General features: G+C 54.1%; 1 protein-coding gene across 4 annotated transcripts in view; it reads right to left on the reverse strand.

Moving 5' to 3' along the window:
- Positions 1-1,795: 1,795 nt before the first annotated feature.
- Positions 1,796-24,916, reverse strand: part of SLC43A2 (solute carrier family 43 member 2) — a 42,924-nt gene continuing 19,803 nt past the window's right edge. For all 4 annotated transcript variants that reach the window (XM_024734757.1, XM_024734752.1, XM_024734761.1 and 1 more), the window contains 9 exons: positions 17,976-18,068; positions 16,307-16,440; positions 16,021-16,223; positions 15,454-15,600; positions 12,903-13,041; positions 11,417-11,546; positions 9,028-9,101; positions 7,680-7,803; positions 1,796-7,115 (listed from right to left, as the gene is read on the reverse strand). In XM_024734757.1, the coding sequence (XP_024590525.1) occupies positions 6,954-7,115; positions 7,680-7,803; positions 9,028-9,101; positions 11,417-11,546; positions 12,903-13,041; positions 15,454-15,600; positions 16,021-16,223; positions 16,307-16,440; positions 17,976-18,068 (1,206 nt within the window). In that variant the 3' untranslated portion in view covers positions 1,796-6,953. The remainder of the gene's footprint in view (positions 7,116-7,679; positions 7,804-9,027; positions 9,102-11,416; positions 11,547-12,902; positions 13,042-15,453; positions 15,601-16,020; positions 16,224-16,306; positions 16,441-17,975; positions 18,069-24,916) is intronic.

Consider the following 24,916-nt stretch of genomic DNA (forward strand, 5'->3'; position numbering starts at 1 on the left):
CCGTCTGCTCTGGGTAATGACCTGCTCTCTCTGTTCTGTCTTGGACTGTCTCTCTCTCCCCTTTGTCTCGCTGTCTGTGCATCTCACTGCTCTGGACCACCCCCCGCGCTTGCTCCTGGCTGGCTGGCCCTTGTTACTGCCTCGTCACAGCCACACCTGTAACCCATCTCTGTGTATCTCAGAGAGACTGCATTTCACTGTTTCCATCTTCTGTTCTGTCCCTTCCTGGCTGCTGAGAGCATGTTCTTCTCCCAGCCTCCGTCTGTCAGTTTCAGCCTCTTTTTGGTTTATTTCTCTACCTCTCTCTTTCTAAGTTTCATCCTCCAAATATTTATTGAGCAGCTGTTCCATGCTAGGCACATTTTGAGGTACTGGAGGTATAATGGTGACCAAGGCAGTGCACGTACCAGCGCTCAGGGGGCATTCGTTCTAGTGGGGAGACAGACAGACAGACAGAAGAAGCGTGACCCTGGCTGCCTGGCTTTTCTCCCCGGCCAGAGGAGTGCATCAGCCAGCCCGTGGGCAGGGACTCGGGCCTCTGAGGTTAGCTGGCTCCGCCCCGTGCTGGCCCTGATGATTCACTGCCCCTAAACAGGGACTGGGGGTCACTCAGGAAGCTAGACTGGAATGAGTAACCATTTGCTCACGCAACAGCATTCGTTACGCACCAGGCTGGGGGAGACGAAGGAGAGTGGTCCCAGCCTGAGTGGGGCTGCAGTTCAGACATGCATAGCGTCTGCCCAGGTGGAGGAAACAGCTGTGGGGCGGTGATTTACCTCCACCCTCCACTCCCCGACTCTGGCCTGCACACCGTGAAAAGCTACTGGAGCAGCTGTGGGATTTAAAAAAAAAAGTTTTTTTGAGCCAGCATCTGAAAATAGGGATCTTTTCTATAAAACTCGGGACTCCCAGCTTCTCTTGTAAAAATCAAATCGGCAACACCTGGCTCGCTCACACAGGGCCTTAATTGGTTGCAGCTGTGTCAAGGCTGTCCTTAGATGGAGCTGTGGCTTCCAGGTCCCCGTGGTGCCCACCAAGTCCTCTTGTCTGGCAGAGAGCTCAAGGTCTAGCTACCCCCGTGTCATCACAGAGCTTGTGCTGTGGCTCTACTTATATTACAGAAATATTTCCCCGTAGTGTCTCCATCAAAAGTGGGAAAATGAAGGACACAGCAAAGGGATGTAGCAGCGCTCCGGCTTGCGAGCTCACAATCCTGATGAGTAGAAGCCCTCAGGCACATCCATCCAGCACCTCTGCCCTGCCTGCTATGCGGGGGGCCTGCTGCTTGAGGCCATCCACCTCCCTCCCCTGGGCTTCAAGCCCCCTCTGCCCGGCAGGCTCAGGAGCCAGGCCTCAGACAAACAGGCCATCCTCTCCCCTCCCTGGCCGTGGGGATCTCCTTGGGGCTTCTCTGGGGAAGCCCAGTGGCTCTTCTTTTCTGCTGCTACTACCCAGGGCCCTGGCCTGGCAGGACAGTGGCCAGCTTCGTGGGAAACCTGTAGGAGGAGCAGGTGTGCCCATGACCACTGACTTAGGACAAAAGAAAAGGGGCAAGGATGAGTGCCCACCTTAGAACCAGAATTCCCAGCAGCCTTGGGCTTCCCACCCAAGAGGCTCCTTCCTCTGTCCCTTCCCCAGCTCTGCTGAGAGCTGGCCCACCAGCAAAGCCGGGCCGCGATGAGTGCAACCTAGCGGAGAGTGGGGGTCAGGGAGCACGTTTCAGACAAGTGACAGGCAAGAGACAAGTGGCAAGGGGATGAGTGACTTAGAAGGAGACACAGGGGCCGAGGAGGAAGCAGTTCTTAGCCATTTTCGGCAGACATTTATTAAGTGCTTACTGTGTGCCAGGAAGTAATCCAGGTGCTAGAAACAGCAAAGGGCCAGGAAGAGTCAGGGTCAGCTGCTGAGCTGTCAGTGACACTGCACTGACCCTCGTTGACACAGGAACATGTTAACCCTTCAGGCACCACTCTGAGAGCCTGGGCTGGGTCCTTGGACGGGGCCTGCCTAGGCCCTTCCAGCCACCAAAAGGGATTCAGCCACGTGAGACCCTCTCCCTCTTCGTCCAGGTAGACAGGCACACAGACAAGCTCCCACACAATCCTCCAAACACATTCACACCTGACGTGCCTGGAACACACCTCAGACTTCGACACACGTGTGCACACACGCACACACACAAACACAGAGGCGCAGCCAAGCAGTTTCACGAGGAGGTGGCATGGAGGTACTGCCTACAAGCCGTGCTCTGAGTCACCCACCTCAGCATAAAACTGTCAAGAGCGCCCGGACATCCACCAGTTAGGGGTTAGCTTGAGAAGCTTTGGCCAAGTCTCTTAACAAAACGTGAAAAACGTAAAACTGAACAAGGGGACAACTGCTTAAGGCTTTTGCTTAGAGAGGGGGTTCTGAGAGGGGTAGGGGTCAGCAGAAACAGACCTCACTTCCTTTACTTGGCCACAAGGCTGTCCCGGTCAGGGCTGCCTAAAGTCTGTCCTGTTATATGGGCGGGGGAGGGTGGGTGTGGGTGGTCCTCATCCCCTGTGCTCTCTGCATTCCTCCAGGGTCATAAAAATAACGCTACAGCTTGTTAAGTGCCTATGAAGTGCCAGGTGCAACAATGTGCGACTGCTTGACGTCCATGTCCACCTAGCCTCCCGGGGAGAGTATTATTGCCATTTTACAGATGAGGAAACTGAGGCTCAAGACTTGCTTCAGGTCACGAGATAGTATGTGTGGTGGGGCCCCTAACCTCTGCCCTTCCCTCGCAGCCTCCCCAGCACAGGGAGATGGTCTCACTCTGGGAAGGGCTGAGGGGCTGGGAGCGGCCAGAGGCCCTGGTTTGGTCTTGGATCTGCCTGGGAGGCTGAGAAAGACTAACTTCGGGGCTGGACATGCTGCCTGCAGAGACCAAGGGCCCAGGCGGTGGTTGTGTGCCAGCGGCGGGAGAGGTCTGCTTTGCGGCGGGCCGCCCACGTGGAGGACGATACGCACCTCCTTCCAGACACCAGGTCCTCAGCCCAGGACTCTGGCATGAGGCAGGGCCTGGGTGGGACAGGCTTCCAGAGCCCTCCGGCTCACCCTGACCCCACCCCCACCCCAGGGGAGTGCTGCAGCCTGTGGAAAACCCATCCCTTCACTTTGGGGGTCCTGGGCTCCTAATCCTAACCCCACAGATAAGGCGCCTTACTGTCCCAGAGCCCACGAGAATGCACCGTATTAAACAGCCCCGGAAGCCTGACTCTGCTGAGAAGACTTCTCAGGGTTCTCCGACAGGAGCCCCTTACCATAGGGGATCCACAGCCTCACCTGCCCCCCGGTGGTGTGTATCTGTTTAAATTCATGCAGGCTGATGTGCAAATGCATCGAAAACTCCACTGGGCTTTTTGTGCCGCTGTCTGGGACAGTCCTGCACACGTACCCCCAATACTGGATGGCTCCCCATTTTCAGTGTGCTTGGGGCCCAGGGCAGCGGGATGCCCTCCTCACACTGCACAGCCCAGGGCCAGGACAAGGAGGGCTTGAGGAGAAGTTTTCACCAGGCTGACACCGGGTACAAGAGGAATAAAAAGAGAAACAGAACGGAACTCACAACCTGCAGCCCCATCTATGGCCTTTACGAGAGTGGGAACCTTCCCTAGTACAGGCCCAGGTAGCGAGAGCCACAGGCAGAGGCCAGGAGGGCTCGGAGGAAGCTAACCACAAAGGAACACCTGGACTCAAGTACAGGGAGACTAGAGAGGAGTGGGGCTCGGGGCCATGCTCCTGAGCCCGGCCTGGCCGCGCTCTTCACTCTGATTGAGCCCGCAGGGCTGGGCACGACTTCCAGCTCCTTCCCACCAGAAGCCTGGAGGAGGAGGACGAAGATGGAGGGCCGAGGCCATGTGGTCCCTGCCCCACCCCAGGGCACTCCTCTCAGGGGTTGGGGCGACCAGAAACTTGCTCCCCCAGGCTACCATCAGCCTCTAGGGCCAAGATGACTCTACTAAGTAGAGCTCACTCCACTCTCTCCAAGGAAGCTCTTGGCTCCAAGAAACAGACACCTCGCCTGTGTTTGCTTCCCTTAGGCTGTTTCGCCCTGATCTCAAGGCCTGGTGGCCCCTGGGGCTGCTGCTCTGAATGGAATGTCCTGACCCAGAGGCTAAGAACCACATATGAGTCCTGGCTCTCACCTTGGGCAAGTTACTCCACCTCCCTGGGCCTCAATTTTTCCAGCTGTAAATTAGGGAGGGTAGTATGAACTCCTGGCTTGTTAGCATGATCCAGTGATGGTAATGGGAAAATATGTAACCCATCAACCCTGTACAGTCAGAGCAAAATGACAGGCAAGGGAGTGGGGGGGCACCTGTGGTCCCCAACCCACCTGGTACCCTGCTCCCATTTTCATGCCTCTAATCCCCACGCACTATTGGCCCTAGACTATCTCCCACCCTGAACTCTCGTTTCTTAATGCCTGCTTCTTCCCCCAAAGTGCACACACCCTGCAGGTGGGTGGGAGAGAGAGGCCGCAGCTCCCACTTTGGCTGGGCTGGGCACTGCTGGGAACAGCACAGGCCATGTCTGTACAAGTTCAACATATCTCCCAGCTGGAAGGGCCCTTGCTAGTCAGCGCTTCCCCAAACTGCACTCCTTTATCAGTGGGTCTCAAATGTTGGGGGGGCGGGCGCCAGAACCACCAGGTGGGGCTTAGCAAAGTGTAGACTTCGGTTTCCCTCTAGGTCAGAGGCAAGTCCCAGAGGCTGTTATTAACCAGCACCCCGAGAGCTCCTGCTGCTCGTCGTCATTGGGCCCCATGTGGAGGACGGCTGTGATGGTTAAAGCCATCGCTTAGTCACAGACCACACCCCCCTGGAGAGGCACACAGCCCACCAGTGCCGCTCATTTGACCTTATCTCAACATTTCCCGAATCTGACTGTAACGCTGTTTTAAAAAATGAGAATGACCTTGACATCTCACAGAACTAGCATGCTGAGGAATGCTTTGGGAAATGTTGACCTCAGGCTCTTTTTTTAAAAAAAAGTCTGTTTAAAACAAACATTTGCTTTTGAATATCTGAGTGGGTGAAGCCTAGGGAGATTAGGTGCATTCAAGGGGCTCGGGCCTGGGCCTGCCCCTGCCCCTTCCTGTTGCCACCCGTTCCTCCGCCACATCCTGCCTCTGCTCTCTTTGAGCCTGCGGCTCTCCTGGGGTCACCCTGTGTCCTGAACTTAGGAGGAACCCTCAGCATGGTTGACTGGTGACAGGAAGTCTGAGCAGGGATGAAAGGGGGTCAGGATTAGCCTGTCGGGCTGGGATAAGCAGCAGAGGAGGGGATGGCCACACTTCTAAGGTGTCTGCACAAGCCCCATTTGTTTGGGGGTGGGGTGGGGGAGGAAGGTCTTTTCCTGGCCCACTGCCCCTCCCGAGACAGCAATCACACCCAGAGAGACGGTGAGTCGCTGGGTACGACTGGGGCAGAAAATCTTGTCTTGCCTTTTCTTCTCAAGCTCAAAACAGGCACATGTAGTCATTAACTGATATGCTAGAAGGGGCATCCCTTACCAGGAGGAAAATGGATTTATTGCTTTATAAAAAGGAGTCTGATAAAACTTAAAAGGGGAAAAAAAAACCAACCAACCACCAAAACAATTCACCTAAAAATCAACCCACCCCTCTCAGAGCTCCCAGGAAGCCTCAGACACATTTCTGAGGGCAGTCAAGGTGGGTGGGTTGGCAAGCCAGGCCCGCCTGGCGGAGGAAACGGGGCCTCGCCCGCATAAACAGCTCCAGGGCCCTTGGAAAGTCTGCCAGCAGGGGGCGCTGTGGCCCTGCAGCCTGGGACAAGCTCCCAACCCTGAGCGGGGCTGGCTCCCGGGCGCTGGGCTTGCTGCGGGCCTGGCTGGCTCCGAGGTGTCTCCGGGAGGATCAGGGCAGACCCCCAGCGCCCACATCCCACCCCCATCCCACACACATCTCTCATGCACAGGACACGCGCGCACAACCCACATGCACACACACCCCTAGGTCTCTCACAAATCCACCTTCCCACCCGGGCCTGGACCTCCACGTCTGTCAGCCACATCTTCACTTCCACCCCCACGAAAACAGCTGTGTGTGTTTGTGTGTGTGTGTGTGTGTGTGTGTGTGTGTGTGTGTGTGTGTGTGTGTGTGTGCGCACACATGCGCATGCGTGTGTTTGTGTGTGGTGCCCCTTTAATTCCCTTCAGGTCACAGACTGGACAGAGGGTGGCAGTGGAGACATGCCCCCGGCTCAGGCCCTCAGGGAGGAGGGAAGGGACTGCTGCTCGGCCCTGACCACAGCTCCTGAGCCACATGTGACCATCCAGCCCTCCATCCCCTCCCCAGGCTTTAAGCCAGGGGGCCTTCTCCACAGGCCTCGAACAGGAGGACAGGCCACAGGGGGCTGGAATCACAAAGGAGTTAGCACCAACAACAGGAAGCGGGTCCTTCCTTCCTCAGGCAGCTCAGACTGGCCGGGGGAGGAGGTGAGGGGCCAGGCGAGGCGGGTACAGACAGTGCAAGCCTTTGTCCTCAGCAGGCGTGGCTGGTGGACATGCAGCCGAGGGGCAGGTGGTGGGCAGTAGACGGCAGGCTCCTCTGCTTTGGCAAGAGGCGGAATCTCGACACACTGGGGGGAGAGGGCCTGCCTGCCCGGGGTCCTCCTGTCTGCTCCTGCAGGCACCATGGAGCCCCAAGGCTCCAGGGCCCCTCGAGGGTGGCTGAGCGAAGTCCGCAGCGCCTCTGCTTCCAGCAGGAGAAGCGCCTGACCGGGCCCTCTCCCATCCTTCCACCGCAGAGCTCCGAAGCAGGACCAGGGCCCTGGGAGGGAGCGAGGACTCCAACATGGTGCAGGACAGGATCCTAGGGGTGCGTGGAGGTCCTCTGGGGTGGGGAAGACACCGCTGAGTCACTGAAGCAAGGGCAGGACGCCACAGTTCCGAGGTGGTGGGCACTACACAAAAGCCTCCCGGTTGGACGAGCCGTTGAGCTTGAGGAAAAGCTTGTCGTCCTCCCTCTTCTGCTGCAGCTGCCTCTCCAGCTGGCGCCGGTAGCAGATGAGGTAGAGGGGAAGGCAGAAGCCCAGCATGCTCAGGACAAGCAGCCCCACATTCACCTGGGGAGGCAGGGATGAGAGTTGAGAGTCGCCATCAAGGGCAGGGGGGAGGGAGGGAGCAGGCAGGGGCTGTGGTCTTTGCAGAGCCCAGTTCCAGCCCCTTCCTCGCTCTCAGGTTTGGGAATGGGGAGAAGGTCACAGGAGAGGAGAGGAAAAACAAACAAGGAGTTTCAAGAGGTTGGAGGGCCCGTCGTTCCACATTCCAGCAACAGAACTCCCCAGCTGTCCACAGGCCGGGCCACCATACTGTACTCATCTGAATCTCTGGGGGGGGTGGGGGGCGGGATTGGGACAAGCTCACAGCACCTGGTTAAGAATCTGGGCCTTTGGCAGGAGGAGCAGGGACAGCAACTTTGTTCGATTTACCCCAAAATCAGGTCCAGAAAGGACACTCTTCTCTTCTTGTCCCTCCTGCCCATTCACAAGGGGTCCCTGAATTGATCCTAACCAAAGTTCCAAACTGCCTGTCCTGGGGTTCTAGAAGCCCCCGAGTGATGTCTCCCAGCTCCCAATCAGCAGAGTGGGGCGGATGCCCATAACCCCCTGCACCCCAATCCTTCTTACCCACAGAGGGTCTCCTTGGAGGGGACCCATCATAGCCAGAAACAGGGGCTGCTGCAGGAGCGCGAAGAGTGCACTGACCAGGGACTGCAGGCCTGTGAGGCTGCCAAACTGCGTGGAGGGGTACCTGCCAGGGCAGTAGAGAACCTGTCACCACAGGGGCCATGCTCGTCTCCCCACATGCTCCTTCGCAGCCTGGCCCCAGGTGCTGGTGCCCCCAGGCTGCACCTTCGGTGGCAGAGAAGAGGTGGGAATGGGGTGTCCATCCTTGGACTGCTTTCTGCTGAGCAGATCTGCAAAGCGAATTTGTCTTTTGGACCAGCATGAGGCCCCGGAGCCCATGGGTGTCTGGCCAAGCCAAGCGGAAAATGTGGTGCCAGCAGGAGTCTGCAGCTTGTGAACCAGGCCCAGGGAGCAGGTTGGAGGCTGGGCCTGGCTTGGCTGCACCCTCCACCAGAGGAGCGTTGTGTAATCACGGAAACATAGCATCACAGCCCTCGGACGAGTCCCTCAGACTCTGCCAGGGCAGCCACAACTTCCTCCAGGCCTGGGGGGTAGGTGGGGGTGGAACAGGCAGACCTGGAATGACCCCCATGGGATACTGTTGAGAGAGGGAGAGAGTTCTGGCAAAATCTTAGCCAGATTTTGCCAGAATTCTGGGGCCACGTCAGGTATCGTGGCCCCAGAGGTGAGAAGGGACTCCTAGCAAGGAACGGCTGGAGGAACGGGCTAGTCTTTGGTCAGAGGGAGACAGTGGATGGTGTTTGGGTTCCAGTGTGTGAGCCAAGGCCCGGCCCAAGGAGAAGGAACAACTATGGTTCCTTAGGCATGTGTGGCCTCTTGGAAAAGGAGGCAGGTTTCATTTTAGCTGAGGCCTAAGAAGGCTGTGGACAGAACCAGCCCTTTGAGGCCCTGGGTGGGATCTGTCAGGCACATCCTGGGCTCAGTTATTCACGCCACTGCTGCCGCTCAAGCCCACTTGAAGGTCACCGTTGAGCTGTGGGCAGCTAGAGCCCACCCCCCTGCCCTTCCCATGAGCAGCCAGAGGCAGCCTCAGAACCCGAGTGCGCAGCAGTCCCCGAGGCAACGATGAGCGGCACCTTGGCTGGGGCAACTGACTTCGTGTTAAATGCCAAGGCTTGTGGGCACCCAACTGTCTGCCCACTGACCCGCTCCTGCCAGGTATGGCCTTCCCCTGACACACCCGACAGAAGCCCTGGTACCTAAGGCCAGAGGATGAGCCCCAAGTGAGCAAGACGGCCCCCTTCAGGCCCTCAGTCCCACCAGGAACCTCCCTCAGGTCATTCCCTTACCCTCGGCCACCAGGCCACCCACAGCTCCCAGGACTTACACAGCGGCATAGAGGCCCCCGACGGCAGAGTGGATGAATCCTCGCACGATCGTGTGCAGGATGAAGGAGAGGATCTGAGGGAGGGAGAGCAGAGTTGAGCAAGAGACATGGAGGGCCTCATCTTGTCCCCTTGCCCCACAGCTCCTGGGGTCCTGAGCGGTGGGAGTACTGGCGCCCTGGAGTCAGCTTGTGCCAGCTTTCCAGGGCCAACTCCTGAACTGCCAAGAATTTTGAGCCGATTTTAAGTTAAACACAGTCACTACTAACAGTTCAACTGTAATAAACGTACAATTCAACAAATTACAGTTGACCCTTAAACACCACGGGGGCTAGGGTGCCGACCCTCCGCACAGCCAACGATCCACATATAACTTAGAGTCGGCCCTCTGTATCCACAGTTCTGTATCCTCGGATCCAACCACCCACGGGTCACGTGGTACTTAGTATTTACCACTGAAAACCACCTGAGTATGAGTGGACCCACGCAATTAAAACTTGTGTTGTTCAGGGGTCAACTGTACGTTGAAAACAAAGTTAATGAATACTCAAAACCCAGCACATCCTAATTATTTTATTCTGTTTTACCATTAGCCGTGCTCTTAAGGTTTTTTTGTTTTTTCAAAAATTTTTTTAGTTTTGGCTGCACCGCACAGCTTGCAGGATCAACCGGGGATTGAACTTGCGCCCTCAGCAGCGAAAGCGCGGAGTCCTGACCGCTGGACCACCAGGGAATTCCCGCTCTTAAGGTTTTTTGCTCTACTGTAAATATCGTATGATGGTGTGTTACTGTGTCTCTTTCCAACTCCACAGTTAGTGACACTGTATTGGCTGATATCAGCCACGACGAGAGCACCTGCACCGCGGAAATTGGCAAATGCTAAAACCCAGGGCTCCCCCCATCCCGCCCCCATCTAGAGTCTGCTTTTAAGTGTACGTATGGACATAGCACTAAGCAGGAGGTCACTAATCACCACTCCTGCCTTCGCGGACCTGAGGACTGTGCCCAGGTCTCCCTGCCTGGCCACCCAGGCCCTACTGGTAGATGGCTGTCCCTTTCCCCTCTAGCTCTGCTTTCCCGAGGAAAGGTCACTGCTGGCAAGCTTGGCAAGCTTAGCAAGCACTTGTTAACGATTCCTTAGAGCCACGAGCTGTCTCCTTTGCTCCCAGGACCCTTTGTTTGCTCTTTGCACACAGCCCTGCCATCGGGCTCAACAGTCAAGACCCGTTTCCGGGAATGTGGGCAGTGGAGGTGGCGAGGGCTGCTCTCTGCCGTGCTGCGAAAGGTCTGTGCCTGAACGTGCACCCATCCCTCGGCAGGCTCCGCTTTCCGCTCCAAATGCCTTGCTGCCTTTTCACAACTTGCCTTTCGATAAGAACTGGATAAAACACAAAGCAGATGACTGTCCTCACTGAGCATTGCCCCGCGACTGGACAAGGGTGGTCAGGGCAAGGGTCTGCAGGTCTTGCGGAGAGGGCCACCACCAGGAGGCCGGGAGGGCACCAGGGATGCAGCAATACTCCCATCTGGAACCGGTAGAGCCTCCCACGGTTTACTCTGGCTGCACGCGGTGTCGGCACAAACACATGGTAGCACCTGTGGGTGGTGCACACCTGGATGTTCAATGAACTTCTACGTGCGGCCACTTGTAGAAAGGGACTCTTGCTTTCCTCCTGGACCTGGTCCAAGATACCATCTGGACTTGGGTCACACCCATCTGGAAGCAACGCCATCCCTTTTGTCCCTTCCAAGTTCATACATTTGGGGATTAGAACTAGAACACTTCTGTGGACCTAAGGGTGGAGCCAGGCAGGTAACAAAATCTACCTTTCTCAAACTCTCTGCCAAAAGTCAGGTTCCAGAGGCACTGGAAATCTTGTGAGAAGGAATTAAACTTTTGAACCCAGATGCCAAGGGATCGTCGGTCTTGCTCCCCTGTACTGGAGGAGCAGACGTTCCCACCAACGCCACAGACTAGCCAGAGTTCTTTGGACATCAGACTTCAGCTGTTTGAGCGCATGCAAAACAAGCAACCACACAACTACACCACACGGTCCCAGAAATGGTAAGATGACGGTACTCGTGGTATGCAAGATGCCTAAGGCGGAGAAGAATGATGTACTTTCGCAGACAAGAGTCTTCCGTGAAAGGCAATCTGCGTTTCATTTACACCTTGCTCCCAGCATCACGCACGTACAGAGCCTGTCAGGTAGGGGGCCCTTTGGTAAATCACAGCGGGCCGGTTGATAGGTTGGTTGGTTGAATTAGACAAATGAAAAGTCACTGTTCTCTTTGCTGAGCGAGCACTGTTCTCTCCCCCATGAGACAGCATGCACCTTTCAGTCTCATCACCCCATCCCCCACCTGGCTTCTCCCTCTCCCCATACTCACCTGTAGAGGCAGGTTGGGAATGAGGCAAGTCACCCCAAAGCCCACGAGCAGCAGGTTTGTGAAGGCGAAGGCCCGCATGGCGTTGGTGATCTTCTGGATCTGCCGGTCCCGCTTCTTCTTCTTCTCACCTCTGTGGAAACGCAGAGCACACACCGGAGCTGGGGGCTCCCTGGAGGATGGGCTCTCCCAGGAAGCCAGGTCCCGGGAGTCACGGCTTGTGGACAGCGCAAGACTCAGAGACCACCCGCAAGCATGTGCTAGGGACTGTGGGGGCCAGACCAGCACGAGGGACACTCCCCACTGCACCCCCTGGACTGAGCGCGGAGTGTCAACCTCAGTGGAGAGGTCGGACGCGAGAAGGCACGAGGAGACGGGCGTCAACGCCCTGCGCTGCTTCGGCGAAGACTGAGGCCCGATGATGGGGAGGGAGAAGGAGAGCGCACCCCGGTCAGGATGTGGCAAAGCCTCCTTCACTACTGGCTCCAACTTCACCTGAATCCTGCAGGGAGCTGACACTAAGCCAGACAATAAGCCAAGAAAGGGAGTGAGTGGGTTTCTCCTTGGGCGGCAGGAAGGGGTGAAGGAGAAACGAGTATGCGGCAGATGGAACTGGAATGGGCACCAACAGCCTTCTGGCTGTAGGACCTGACCTACATAACAGAGCATTCTCTGTAATTATTTCCCTGTGAATTCACTATGACTGATTCCAGCCTCAACACCCACAAAGATACCCCACGGACAACTGTATGACATCCAAGGGCTCAGAGATGCGCAGGGAGGCCCAGACCCACCACTCTCTCCCTATGTGACCTCAGGCAAGCCACTCGGACGCCTAGCTTCAGTCCCCTCATCTGCAAAATGCGTCTAACTCATCGAGGTGCTGGGAGGCTTACCTGAGGTGTTGTGCATTAAGGGCTTGGCACAGGGCCTGATACAGTAAAGAGGAGCTTATGGTACTAAGGTGGAGTCAGAGAAGACAGCATTTAACTCATCCTCTGATCTTAGAGCCCAACCCTTCTGTAAAGTAAGTCCCTTGCTTAATTCTCACAGTCATGAACAGATCTATTGACATATATTAAGGTTATAGCCGTTTACTACTCACACCCAGTGGAGCAGACCTTGCAGGCAAACAGGACCACTCTGAGGATGTCTGCCGGTGTACTACTTGGGCTAAGGACAGGAGAGCAGCCCTAAAAGCAGGATGTTTGATAGCTGTCTGCACAGACCTTCCTCTGGCTTCTCTCCTCCTCTCTTCGAGCTCCGTGCCTCCCCAACTTTTGCATACAAAAGACTTTCCTTACAGAAGCAACAGACCAAAACGTGTGCTGAGCTGAGGGCGGGCAAGAGCAGCTTTGAGCACAGCCCTCTTTCGCCTCTCCTGCCGACTTTAAAATCTAACCCACCCACCCTGATGCTGCCTAACACCTGACCGGTGGGCTTCTCCCTCTGGGGGCTGGGGCCCGGGGCACGAGCTCCGCCTACGCACTGGTTGGCGTCTTTCTCCTCGGGCTCCTCAGAGGCATCTTCACACTCCTTCAGCCTCCAGTCCATGATGTAGCCAATGACGGGGGCTGTCAGCAGGCAGAGCAGCTGGAGCACACCGAAGATGGAGGTGTAGAGGCCCACTGAGGATAAAGACGGGCTGGGTCACGGGGGCTGCCGGCAGAGGCCTGGGGTGGGCGCTGGGCAGACTCTGTGACCCCACAAGCCCTTCTGGGATCTTCTCCAGAACCGCCCCCTTGTCACTGTGGGTCATGAGGGGAGCCCGGAGACCTTAACCTCTGAAATCAAAGCCACCCTTTTCTTTTCTCCAAAGTCCTCGCCTATTTCCAAGAAACGGCTAACGAAATGCAGTATGTCACAGTGACTTCCCCAGAAGCTCCAGGAAGTCTCTCTGACTTTGGGAACCACAAAATTACCAATGCCTGGGACTGAGGTTTTGTGTGTGACTGGCCGTCAGTTTTCTGCCTCTAGAAATATACCAGGAAGGCACCACTCACAAGGGCACTGACGTAAGGGCTTCAATCTTCAAAGAGCCTTAAAATTATGATGGGATTTCTCACAGAAGCTGAATGTTGACCGCCCCACCCCCAAACACAGGTCTGGCCGAGAGGGATGTCTGGAGTTCAAGGAGAGGTGTTTCTCAGTTGAACAGAGACCGGCTAGGAGAGGATGTCATGTGTTCCCTGACAATCCCCCGTCCCCCGCCCCCACTGGCTTACCGGTAGCCATCACTGCATCAAGAAAGCAAAAGTGAAAAAGCAGAGAGGAGTGAGGTCAGCAGCAGAAATGTCTCAGGTTATTACAGGGGGATGGGGCACGGAGGCAGGCTAGCTCTGGGCCCAGCTCACACGCCATTTCCCACCAAGCCCCGACTCTCAAGAGTGCCCAGCGCGGGTGTCTGCGGACGTTTTCCTGCCGGCTGGGGCCTCACTCGTGTGCAGCTGGTGCCTCCTTACAAGCGGGCTGGTCAATCAGGCCTGTGGTGTTTGCGGGGGACCGTGATGGGGAAGCGGTGTGGGTGCAGAAGACCTGGCAGAACCTGGGCCTCATTGCCCTTGTTCCCTCAGAGGGCAAAGAATCTACCCCACACCCAGCCCAAGTATCTCACTAACCAGCGCTGGTCTCCCGTCCACCTACTGGCCCCCTGACCCTGATAGCCAGACATGTGTGTGTGCGTGTGTGTGTGTGTGTGTGTGTGTGTGTGTGTGTGTGTGTGTGTGTGATGTCAGGCACAACTGCTCAGAGGAGCAGGATGGGGAAAACCAATGCCCTGTCAGCTGCAGACCGAATTTCCTGGCCCAACTTCCTCTACTTCTTGAAATTGACTTTTTGAATGCGGGAAACAGATGGAAAAAATGCCTCTTGAGCAGCAAGAGTTCTCAGAGAGTAAAAGGCCATGACTCAGCGGCAGGGAGATTTGCCTTCCAAGGGCCAGTGAGGGCCCTTCTCTGTACCCGTCAGAGTCTCCACCTGTCTGGGCCTCAGGGTTTACAATAGAGGGCAAATAGACACGCTAGGTCATCTCTCCCCAAAGTGTGGCACACAGATTTTAATGAATGTTACATAATAAAAGGGTTCCTGGGGTAGAAATATAGGGGGATATCATTGGACGAAACAAAGCTAAACAGGTTCTTTTTCTTCCTATCTTTGCGTTTGCTACAAATTTTTGCGAGGGCACGTGATAGGATTTTCCCACATTGCTTCACGTCCGAACACCCATTTTTGGAGTAGCACCTGCATTATCTGTGCCTCTTTGTCACCTTCCCCTTTTGCTAAGGCCAGGTTTCTCATCCTCTTTAAGAATGTACAGTGCCGGAATAAAAAGGATTTACCAGATGTGTTTGTCCCGCTTAGGGATAACTAAAGCTGACTCAGCTCAGGCCCTGAGGAAGTAATGACTTTCTTTGTAGAATCAAAACCTCTAATCAGCTTGTGTGTTCTCTTGGAAAAGTGGCCCGTGGGTTATCAGTTCTGTTTACCAGAAGTAACAAGCCTGGACTGGATTACCCACGAGGAAGGCTCCACCTGGCTCTGCTTCCCAGTTCAGGGCACAGATCCTGTGCAGGCCCAGGAGCCCCAGTCTCCAGCCGCAGTAGCCCAGCCCCCATCTCGGCCCCCAGCCTCTCCACGCGGCACCCCTGCAGTTTCCCGGAGAATTCTTGGCGTTGGGTTTGACTGATAGCCTTTCAACAGGCTCTCAGGTGGAGTACCGTGTTCTGTGCCGTGTTTTCATTTACGAACACACACGTCAACCGTCCCCCTCAGGCAACAAAAAACACATCCCCACACCCCAAACACACGTAGTTATTTTAGTCCTCTCCTCCCTCCTAAACCGGGAAACTCCGACGGGGACATGAAAGGACAGTTGGGCCCGGCTGTGATGAAATGGCTCTGACACACAATCAGGCCCTTGGATTCTGCCATCTCACGGCCCTGCTGGTCCAGCCCAGCCGGGCAGTGAGTGGGCTGAACCTCAGGCGGGCAGGAGTGGCCACCGCTCATGGGCTGCGCCCCGGGGCCTGGAGGCCACCTACCTGCGTCCTGGTCGCCGCTGACCAGGAACTGGAGGATGTTGTTCATGGCGCCCATGTAGAAGATGAGGCGCAGCTGAGTGACGCACATGGTGACCAGGCTGAGCAGCAGGATGGGGCTGAACACGCTCTGCATGAACGAGGGGGCCGCTACGGGGAGAAGAGGGTGCTCAGGGAGAACCGGGCGGTACCGCCGTGGCCACGGCCCACCCGCCACCCAGGGGCTGGGCGGAGAGCCCTGCTTTGCCGACCAAATCATGCTGGATGAGGTGGACGGCTGGACGCAGGAGTTAGGTCACCCAGCCGTACGAAACAAGCTGGGTGAGCCCCTCACGCTCGCTGACCCTTCGTCTGTACGGCAGGCTGGATGGTGCCACCGGCTCTTTGGGGATGAAATGGGGATTAAGGGAGATGGTACCCACAAAGCCCTCAGCGGGAGCTAGTCCCCCCGAGGGGGCTGCAGCTTCCACATCTGGACCGGCCTCCCCCTCCTTGTTGCTGGGGTGCGGGTTCAGGAGCCCCTGCTGACGGCTCAGGCAGGCTTGGGAGGTGGGGGCCGCACGCGGGTACCTGCGGCATCGGGCTGGCACTTGACCTCCAGGTCGACGGTGGACAGGCACAGCTTGTGGCCCTCCTGCAGTGCCGCCTGTTCCTTGGCGCTCCGCATGGAGCTGCCCACGCTGAGGCGGCGCCCGACCGTGGTCACCTGCTTGTAGAACTGCTTCCCAGTGATCTTGTGGTCGAAGCCCAGCCAGCTGAACTTGATCTTCACCCTAGAGGCCACAGGAGAGTGTCTGTCGCGCTGCCAGGGCCCCTCGCCGGCGTAGGGGTGGGAGCAGACCGCACGTCCACTTACGTGTAGTCCATGTCTTCTGGGCCCGGGAAGGGCTCCAGGGGCCAGTTAAAGAAGCAGTTGAGGAAAACCAGCCCGGAGCAGCCGGCCCAGACCACGAGCATGACGATGAAGGAGGCACCGAAGTCGTAGATGACCTGAGAGGCACAACAGGGTAGCGGCTGGAGTCAGGGCAGGGCGGCGGGCAGAGTTAGCAGAGGGAAGCCGGAGCGGGCAGCGGGTAGGGGCACCCAGCAGTCCTGCTCTCCCTGCGCTCAGCTGCGAGGGGAGGCATGGCCCCATCAGCCTGGGTGTTTGGTCGTCAGGCACCTGCATTCCAATAATCTTAGCTCGCCCTGGACCAAATGTCATCTCCTTGGAAAGGCCCTCCCAGACCACCCATCACTGTCACATCACTGGCTCACAGTGAACAGCCCTGGCTGAGGTTTTTGACTTCTTGATTTATTTCCTCATCTGTTACTAGGCCAGCTCCCTGAGAGGAGCCTCCAGCCTTGTCCACTGATGTTTCTCTAGTACCCTGAAGCATACACACGGTAGGTGCCAAAAAAATACTCAAGGAATGAACAGTTGGAAGTCTCGCTTTGCTCCTCTGTGAAATGGGTGTGACACTGGCATGTACCTTCATGGTGTCAAGGTGGGGGTCAAGCGGGTAGAGGGCTCAGGACAGGGCCTGACAGGTGAGAAGCCTGCAAGCCTGTTAATGTCATTATTGCCATTGATTTCCAGCACAAGAGTCCCCAGGGTAGCGGCAGACAGCAGCCCAGCTACCCAGGGAGGGGACCAGCAGTTAGACACGGAGAAGAGGAGGAACGGGAACTTGTAGGCGCCTCTGTACTCCAGGAACTCGAGGATCCCTAAAATCCACAGATGTCTGGCCCCAGCCCCTCCAAGCACCTCGAAGTCCAGGTGGCCGGCCCATGTCTTTTTGTTTTGTTTTTTGGCCGCGCTGTGTGGCATGCAGGATCTTAGTTACCCAACCAGGGATCGAACCCGTGCCCCCAGCAGTGGAAGCGTGGAGTCTTTACCACTGGACCCCTAGGGAAGCCCCTGGCCCACGCCTTCTGTGACTCCTCCTCCTCTTGCCCTATGGCCTCTCCCCCTTGGACCTCTCAGGAAAGGGGATTTATTTGGTGCTGGTGCCACAGAAGGGAGAAGCCCCTTCTGAAGCCCTTTCAGGAGCAACAGGATTTGGAGCAGGAACTGGGACTGATGAACAGTGAGGTGTTTGCTCCATCCTGACCCTGTGTGACTTCCACGGGCTCAGAATCCTGCCTGGGAGGGAAACAGCTGAACCAACTTGGCTGAGAGCAGCGTTCTGGCAGTGGGGAGCAATATAGCCCAACAACAACAGACCTGGGGGTGGGGGGACTAGAGTTAGACTCAGGACTGGGGACAAACACTCACCCCCTTTCTGTCCCCAGGCCTGAAACGCAAAGGCAGCCTTCAGTCACACCTTGCAGTGATATGCAATCGGCAGGCGGACTCTCAACCGCTGCGCCACCAGGGAAGCCCCATGTTTCTTTTCTTACCTCCATGGTGCCCAGGTGCATCCTCCCCCTAGATGGGGCTTGGGGGAAGGGGGGCCCCAGCACCCACAATGACTTCCCTCTTCTGGGAGCGCTGAAGGAGTCTTAAAAGAGGCCTCTGCTCAGACACTAGTACACACGCTCACCTTGACTCCTGGGAAGGTGACTGCTGAGGAGGCATAGGATCCAATCATCAAGGCAATAAACGTGGACCGAAGGTCACCAAACATGTTGGGCAGCTGAAAGATAAGAAGCAAGGGAGACTTCTGCTGAGAGAACAGACAGGGGACGGATGAAAGAGGAGGGGAAGAAAGAATCATGGCATCCTCAGGCACCATTTCTTATCTGCTCTCCTCCCTGTGTAATTCATGGGGGCATCGGTCCAGGGGTCATCGCAGCTAACTGAAAGTTTTTTCTTCCCAGACTGAGGTTGATAAAGGAAGGGAGGAGAGTAATACAGAACTCAGACTCTGCACATGAAGACAGAGCTGGTAGACTTCCTGGTTGGCAAGCATCCCTCCTCTCTTCTCCGGCACAGGCCAGGTCCTTCCGCCTTTGCAGGGTTACAAGAAGATGCCAGCAAGCACAGCTGGGAGCCTGAGGCAACCCTCAAAGGGAGCAAGCCTGTTAGGAGTAAGAATCTATTTGAGGATGAGATCATTTTATAAATAAAAATATCCGTGTCCCAAAAGGACCAGATGTCAGCAAAGGCTGCTTTTCTTGCTGAGAAGAGTAGGTCTCTGGAAGGTGCCAATCAGAATTCTACAGCCCCCAGGGCGGACGAGGGGGCTGGCCCGGAAGTCCTGCGTCTGAATTTCTAGGTCCAAGGAGGGCCCTCCCCTTTTCCATCTGGAAAGAGCAACGGCAAGAGAGGCTCAGGCTCTCTTCCCGGTGAGGCCGCTCTTCCCGTCTCACAGCAGCTTGCTCTGGGCCCGTCCAACACGACTGTGAAACTAAAACCCCCAGTGATTCCATACAAATCCAGACGTGGCATAACATGGCAACTCGGTCATGGATCCAAACAGACATGGGGCAAAGTGCGTCCTCCTCAAACGGCAGTCCTGGCTGTTCTCGCTAACCTCAGGGGCGCTCGTACCGCGTGCTGAAGGTTTCCCAGCCACACCCACAAGGTCCCTGGCATTGAGAATCGCTCCCTGGATCTGCCAACCTGTTCCACTGAACTCAGGTGTTTCTGTGGACCTAATATATGTTCCCCTCCCCCTTTGTCTGGAATCATTTTGGGGTTTTATCAAACACGGACCACGTGATGGCTGCCCGCAAGCTAGTCTGCTGTCGCTGAACGGAGGCGGTTTGAATGTGTTTATTTACCTGCCCCTCATCATTTCTGCCTGTTCTGACCACAATTAAAAATGGAGGAGGGGCATCATCAAAATTTAAAATGTGCTTCAAAGACACCATCAAGAAAACGAACAGAGGCACAGAAGAGAGAAAATTTGTACAAATCATCTATCTGATCGGGCACCTGTACCTGCAGTATATAAAGAACTCCTACAACTCAGTAAAAAAAAACCATATATAACCTTTTTTAAAATGGGCAAAATAGGGCTTCCCTGGTGGCACAGTGGTTAAGAATCCGCCTGCCAATGCCGGGGACACGGGTTGGAGCCCTGGTCCAGGAAGATCCCACATGTCGCGGAGCAACTAAGCCCGTGCACCACAACTACTGAGCCTGCGCTCTAGAGCCCGCGAGCCACAACTACTGAAACCCACGTGCCACAACTACTGAAACCTGCGTGCTACAGCTACTGAAGCCCGCGCGCCTAGAGCCCGTGCTCCGCAACAAGAGAAGCCACCGCAATGAGAAGCCCGCACACCGTAACAAAGAGTAGCCCCCGCTCGCCACAACTAGAGAAAGCCTGCGCGCAGCAGCGAAGACCCAATGCAGCCAAAAAAATAATAAATAAATTTATTTTAAAAAATGGGCAAATAGACATATCTGAATAGACATTTCTCCAGAGAAGATGTACAAATGGCCAATAACCGTATGAAAAGATACTCAGTATCATTAATCATAGGGAAATGCAAATTAAAACTACAATGAGATACCGCTTCACACCTCCTAGGGTGGTTATAATAATAAAAAAAACACGACACGTAATAACAAACGTTGGTGCTGATACAGAGCAATCAGAACCCTCCTACGCTACTGGTAGGAATGTAAAATGGTGCACAGCCACTTTGGAAAACACTGGCAGTTCCTCAATTAAACACAGAGCTACCATATGACCCAGAAATTTCACTCCTAGGTATATATATACCCAAGAGGGATGAAAATATATGCCCATGTGTACATGAATATTTATAGCAGTGTTTTTTGTTTTTTTGTTTTTTTGGCTGTACCTTGTGGCATGCAGGATCTCAGTTCCCCGACCAGGGATTGAACCCACACCCCCTGCAGCGGAAGCGCCGAGTCTTAACCACTGGCCTGCCAGGGAAGTCCCCATTCTTTATAATACGCAAAAAGTGGAAACAACCTCCATGCCCATCAATGACTGGATAAGCAAAATGTGGTATATTCACACAATGGAATATTATTCAGCCACAAAAACAAATGAAGTACCGATACATGCTATGAATACAACATGGATAAACCCTGAAAACATTATGCTAAGTGAAAGAAACCAGTCATGAAAGAGCACAAAATTGTATGATTCCATTCATATGAAATGTCCAGAATAGGCAAATCCATAGAGACAGAGAACAGATTAGGGGTTGCCTAGGGTTGGGGTGGAAGAAGCTAGAAGGAATAGGTAGAAATGCTAATGGGTACAGAGATGTGATTTGCGGGGATACGATTGATTCTGGTGATGACTGTGTAACTCTATAAATAAACTAAAAACCACTGAATTGTATACTTTAGGTAAATTGTATGGTATGTGAATTATGTCTCAATATCACTGTTAAGAAAAAAAAAACATGAATGAGAGACTTGAGATGTTTTGGGATCCCAGGATTTAAAAGGAACGTGAATTAATCTATAGTGTATGGCCAACAAAGCCATCCTATGGCATGAAGCCAGGGTGGCTCTCCAGCCTACCCGAAGAATCCCCAGCACACAAAGATCTCTTCTTCCAGCCCCCTGTGTCAACTCAGTCTTCTCAGAGAGGGAGAGAGGGAGAGAGGGTTAGAGCATATGGAAACTCCCCCAGGCAAAGACAGAGGAAATGTGATGTGCTCATGGGGGCCCAGGCACATCCAAGTGAGCACTAAAGGTACACAGTCTTACTCTTTGCACACCTGCCTCCCAGGTATGCTGTGGTTCAGAGGACATGCCTCGGTTTCTGAGCTCACATATTTGGGCTGTGCCACGCTGGCTACTCCAGCAAGGCAGCCTCAGGCATTTCTGGGGCTACATCTGCCCCAGGGAGAATCCAAAGATTAGTTCTGCTTGTAAGGAAAGAGGAAACTGTTCTAGCCTGGGATGCCACTCCAGCCTCCACAGGGCATGTGGAGGAAGAAATGGGTCAAAGAGGGCTTAGAACCCAACCAGAAGAGCAGATGGAGGACAAAAGCCACTCGGTGCAGTCAAGCCAGGCAACACTTTTGTTGCAGCTGTCACCTCTGGGTAAAAAGAGTGTCCCCAACTTTTTGACAGGGCGAGGGGATACTTCTGAAGAGCAGACTGCTTGCTAGGTAGCCCTTTTCCTTCTACCCTAACCCAAGCTAGAACAGAACAACAGGGGCTTGGGGCTAGTGGGCAACTCTGACCTCATCTTCTGGAGTCTTCTCCCCAGAACTGGATCCAGGACAGGCAAGAACGGGAAGCTGGGAGAGGAGACTGACTTGACATCTGGTCCTGGATGAGACACTTGCCCTCATGCCTGGAAAAGGGCAGTAACCTTGCAGCTGCCCTCCTTGCTTCCCTGCCTCTCCCTGCCTTGAACATTCTTTGCAACACCCTGAAAATTCTCCTCCCTAACATGTTATTTTAGTCAGCAGGGCCATTCCTAGGGTGTACAGAGCCTCAGGGCAAACCATGCTATGCAGCCTTCTTACCAACATGTACATCTTGTATTTAAATTACGATTATTTTTCCTGATTAGAAGAGCAATGCGTGTCCATTGTAAAACATCTGGAACAAAGTACAAAAAAAGAATGAAATAAAAATTCCCCTGATATAGCCACATTGCCATTTTGATATATTTCCTTTCAATCTTTTTCCCATAAATACCTATAGCTTTGTAACCAAACTGGGATCATATGCTACATATTATTTTATAAACTTTTTCTTTTTTTACTTGATATATTATAAATATTTTGTAATTTACTATTCATCTTCAACATAATTTGTAACAACTGTCCAGTATTTCCTTTTCTGGATGGTCTATAATTTATGCAACCATTTCTCTGATGTTCTCAGAGCCTTTATAATTTTTATCATAAATAACATTTTAATGAACATCCTTGAAGATAAACATACATGCATATAGCTATGATTTCCTTAAGGTAAATTCCCAAAAGTAGAATCATTTGGCAAAAGGGAATACACATTTTTAAGTTTTTGTGATACTCTGTGCCAAATTGCCTTCCAGAAAACTTACACCAATTGAAATTGAAAAAACTTATATTTATTGATTGTTAATGACTTTGAACATTTTTTCTACCGTTTTTAAAATCAGTCATTTATATTCCTCATTTATATTCCTATTGTCCTTTCTTCCTATGAGGATGTTAATTTGTTCATATTGATTTGGCATAGGCTCTTTATATATTAAAGATCCTCACTCTTTGTCCATATACTGTAGGTATGTTTTCCTAGTTTGGCCTTTAACTTCTTAGTTCGTGGTGGGTTGTTTTTTTTTTTTTTTCACCAATATAAGTGCTTAAATAGGTAGTCAAAGTCTGTTTCAGCTTTTAGGGACTACCTAACATGTGTGTCAGATGAAATCTCTCTGAAAACAGTATCAAGGATGACCTTGACCAGCGAAAAACGCAAAGCATAAACATCCTGGCAGTAGTCAATGTGTGGTCACAAAATAGCAAGCACAGGAGACAAGAAGGTTTCCCTGGGGGCATTAATTATTTTTCATATGTTAATACTAATTGTGTTTTATCCTTTAAGCTACTTCCTTCCCTTCCTCCCAAAGCTGTCATGCCTGCCAGAGGAAATTTCCCCCATTTGCTGTGCCCAGGAGCAGCTCGATCAGAGGATTTTTCCTTATTATTAAGTTGTATAATAATGTAACATAGTTATGTTAATATACTAAATCATATAATAGCATTATTATTATAATAGCAACTATTATTATCCTAAAAGCCCTCAAAACATCCTTACCAGATAGGTGTCACTTTAAAAAAAAAAAACTTATTCATTTATTTATTTTTGGCTGTGTTGGGTCTTTGTTGCTGTGCGCAGGCTTTCTCTGGTTGCAGCGAGCTGGGGCTACTCTTCGTTGCGGTGCGTGGGCTTCTCATTGTGATGGCTTCTCTTTGTTGCAGAGCATGGGCTCTAGGTGCGTGGGCTTAAGTAGTTGTGGCACGCGGGCTCAGTAGTTGTGGCACGTGGGCTTAGCGGCTCTGCAGCATGTGGGATCTTCCCAGACCAGGGCTCGAACCCGTGTCCCCGGCATTGGCAGGCAGATTCTTAACCACTGCGCCACCAGGGAAGTCCCAGGTGTCACTTATTATCCTCACTTAATGGTATAAAACTTTAGGATTAGAAAAGTCAAGGGACTCCCCCAAGCTGGTAAGGGTCAAATTTGGAATTCAAAGCAGGTCAAGCTTACGTGCATAGCCACTGGGTTACTCTGTGTCTTGGAAAACTCACATGGCCCTTGGAGGGTACACACTTGATTTGGGGGACCAAGGCAATTACCCTTACCTCTCACACCTCTCTGCGTCCCTTATTAAGCATTCTGTTTGCTCTCCCCACTAGAGATTTCTTATATCCTTTCCGATGCTCCTTTTAGACCTACCTGCCTCCTTCTCTCCCCTTGACCTTCCTTGGCCGACCTCCCCACAGTCCAGGGCCACACCGTCAGGTGGACTTGCATTTGGCTGTAGACTCTCTCGTTTCATCTTCTTGTCTGAGTCTCCTCCCCCACTGGTCTCCACATGACCCTCCCTCCCTCCCTCCCTCCTCTCTCCTTCTGCCTCTGCCTGACCTCAGCTGCACATAATGGCCACTCAGAAGCCCTGGTGATAGAGTGAGTGGCGGCTGAGTACTGAGCAGAGTGCCCTAGTACCGGCTTGAGGGTCGGGCGGAGGGGCAAGAACCATGTCTTCTGCCAAGTAGGAAGCTGTAGCTGAACTGCAATGACAGATGCGGGGAAAACACTCAGCAGGGGCGGCTTCCTGACCCTGGGCTCACAACTGCACTTGCAGGTGGGGGGGCGCAGGCCCCCTCCCGGACTCTGTGTGCTTCCCACCACCACCCCTGCTGCCTCGGGGAGGACTAGGGCTGGAGGGGGCTCAGCCAGGCAGAACCGGCCCTCCGTGCTGGCCTGGCTCACACGGGGAGGCCATCCCTGCGTGAGCCAGTGGTGACTCATTCTCTCAGCCCCTGGGCTGGACTGTAAACAGGCTGTGTGACCTTCCCAGAGGGGAAAACAGCAGCTGCAGATGGCCCCTCCCCTGCAGTGCTGGCCACAGAGGCTGCTACTGGATGAGAATCACCAGAAGCCTAGGCTCCAGCACGGTGAGGGTGGGCCGTCCTCCTTGGAGGACCCTCTTTAAGATGCCTCTCTTCCCAGGGCCCCCCAACTCAGGCCTGGGGCTTGCTGGCAGGCGGGACAGAAGAGCCACTGTGTAGCCACCCGGCACCGACTTTCCAAATCAGTGATCTCCGCAGCCCGCCAGCTGGGGGCTCCCCCTGGTCCTCAGGGAGCAGCCGCAAGCCGCGCCGGGTGGGCGAGGGGCTGGCATTCTGGTCCTCAGGCCCCTTCCAGAGGTGAGCCTTGTCCTCAGGTGGCGGCGGTACACACGCAGAGCTCTGTGCAACCTGAACAGGCCAGGATCCAGGTGCCAGTCTGGACAAGCGGACTCGGCAAAGCCGGGCTCTTTTCTAACCCTTCCCAGCCAACAGCTCCAAGCACACACTGCCCGGAGAAGGTCCTGCGGTCACCTT

Source organism: Neophocaena asiaeorientalis, unplaced genomic scaffold (assembly GCF_003031525.2).
Source record: "Neophocaena asiaeorientalis asiaeorientalis breed wild unplaced genomic scaffold, Neophocaena_asiaeorientalis_V1.1 scaffold129, whole genome shotgun sequence".
NCBI lineage: Eukaryota > Metazoa > Chordata > Mammalia > Artiodactyla > Phocoenidae > Neophocaena > Neophocaena asiaeorientalis.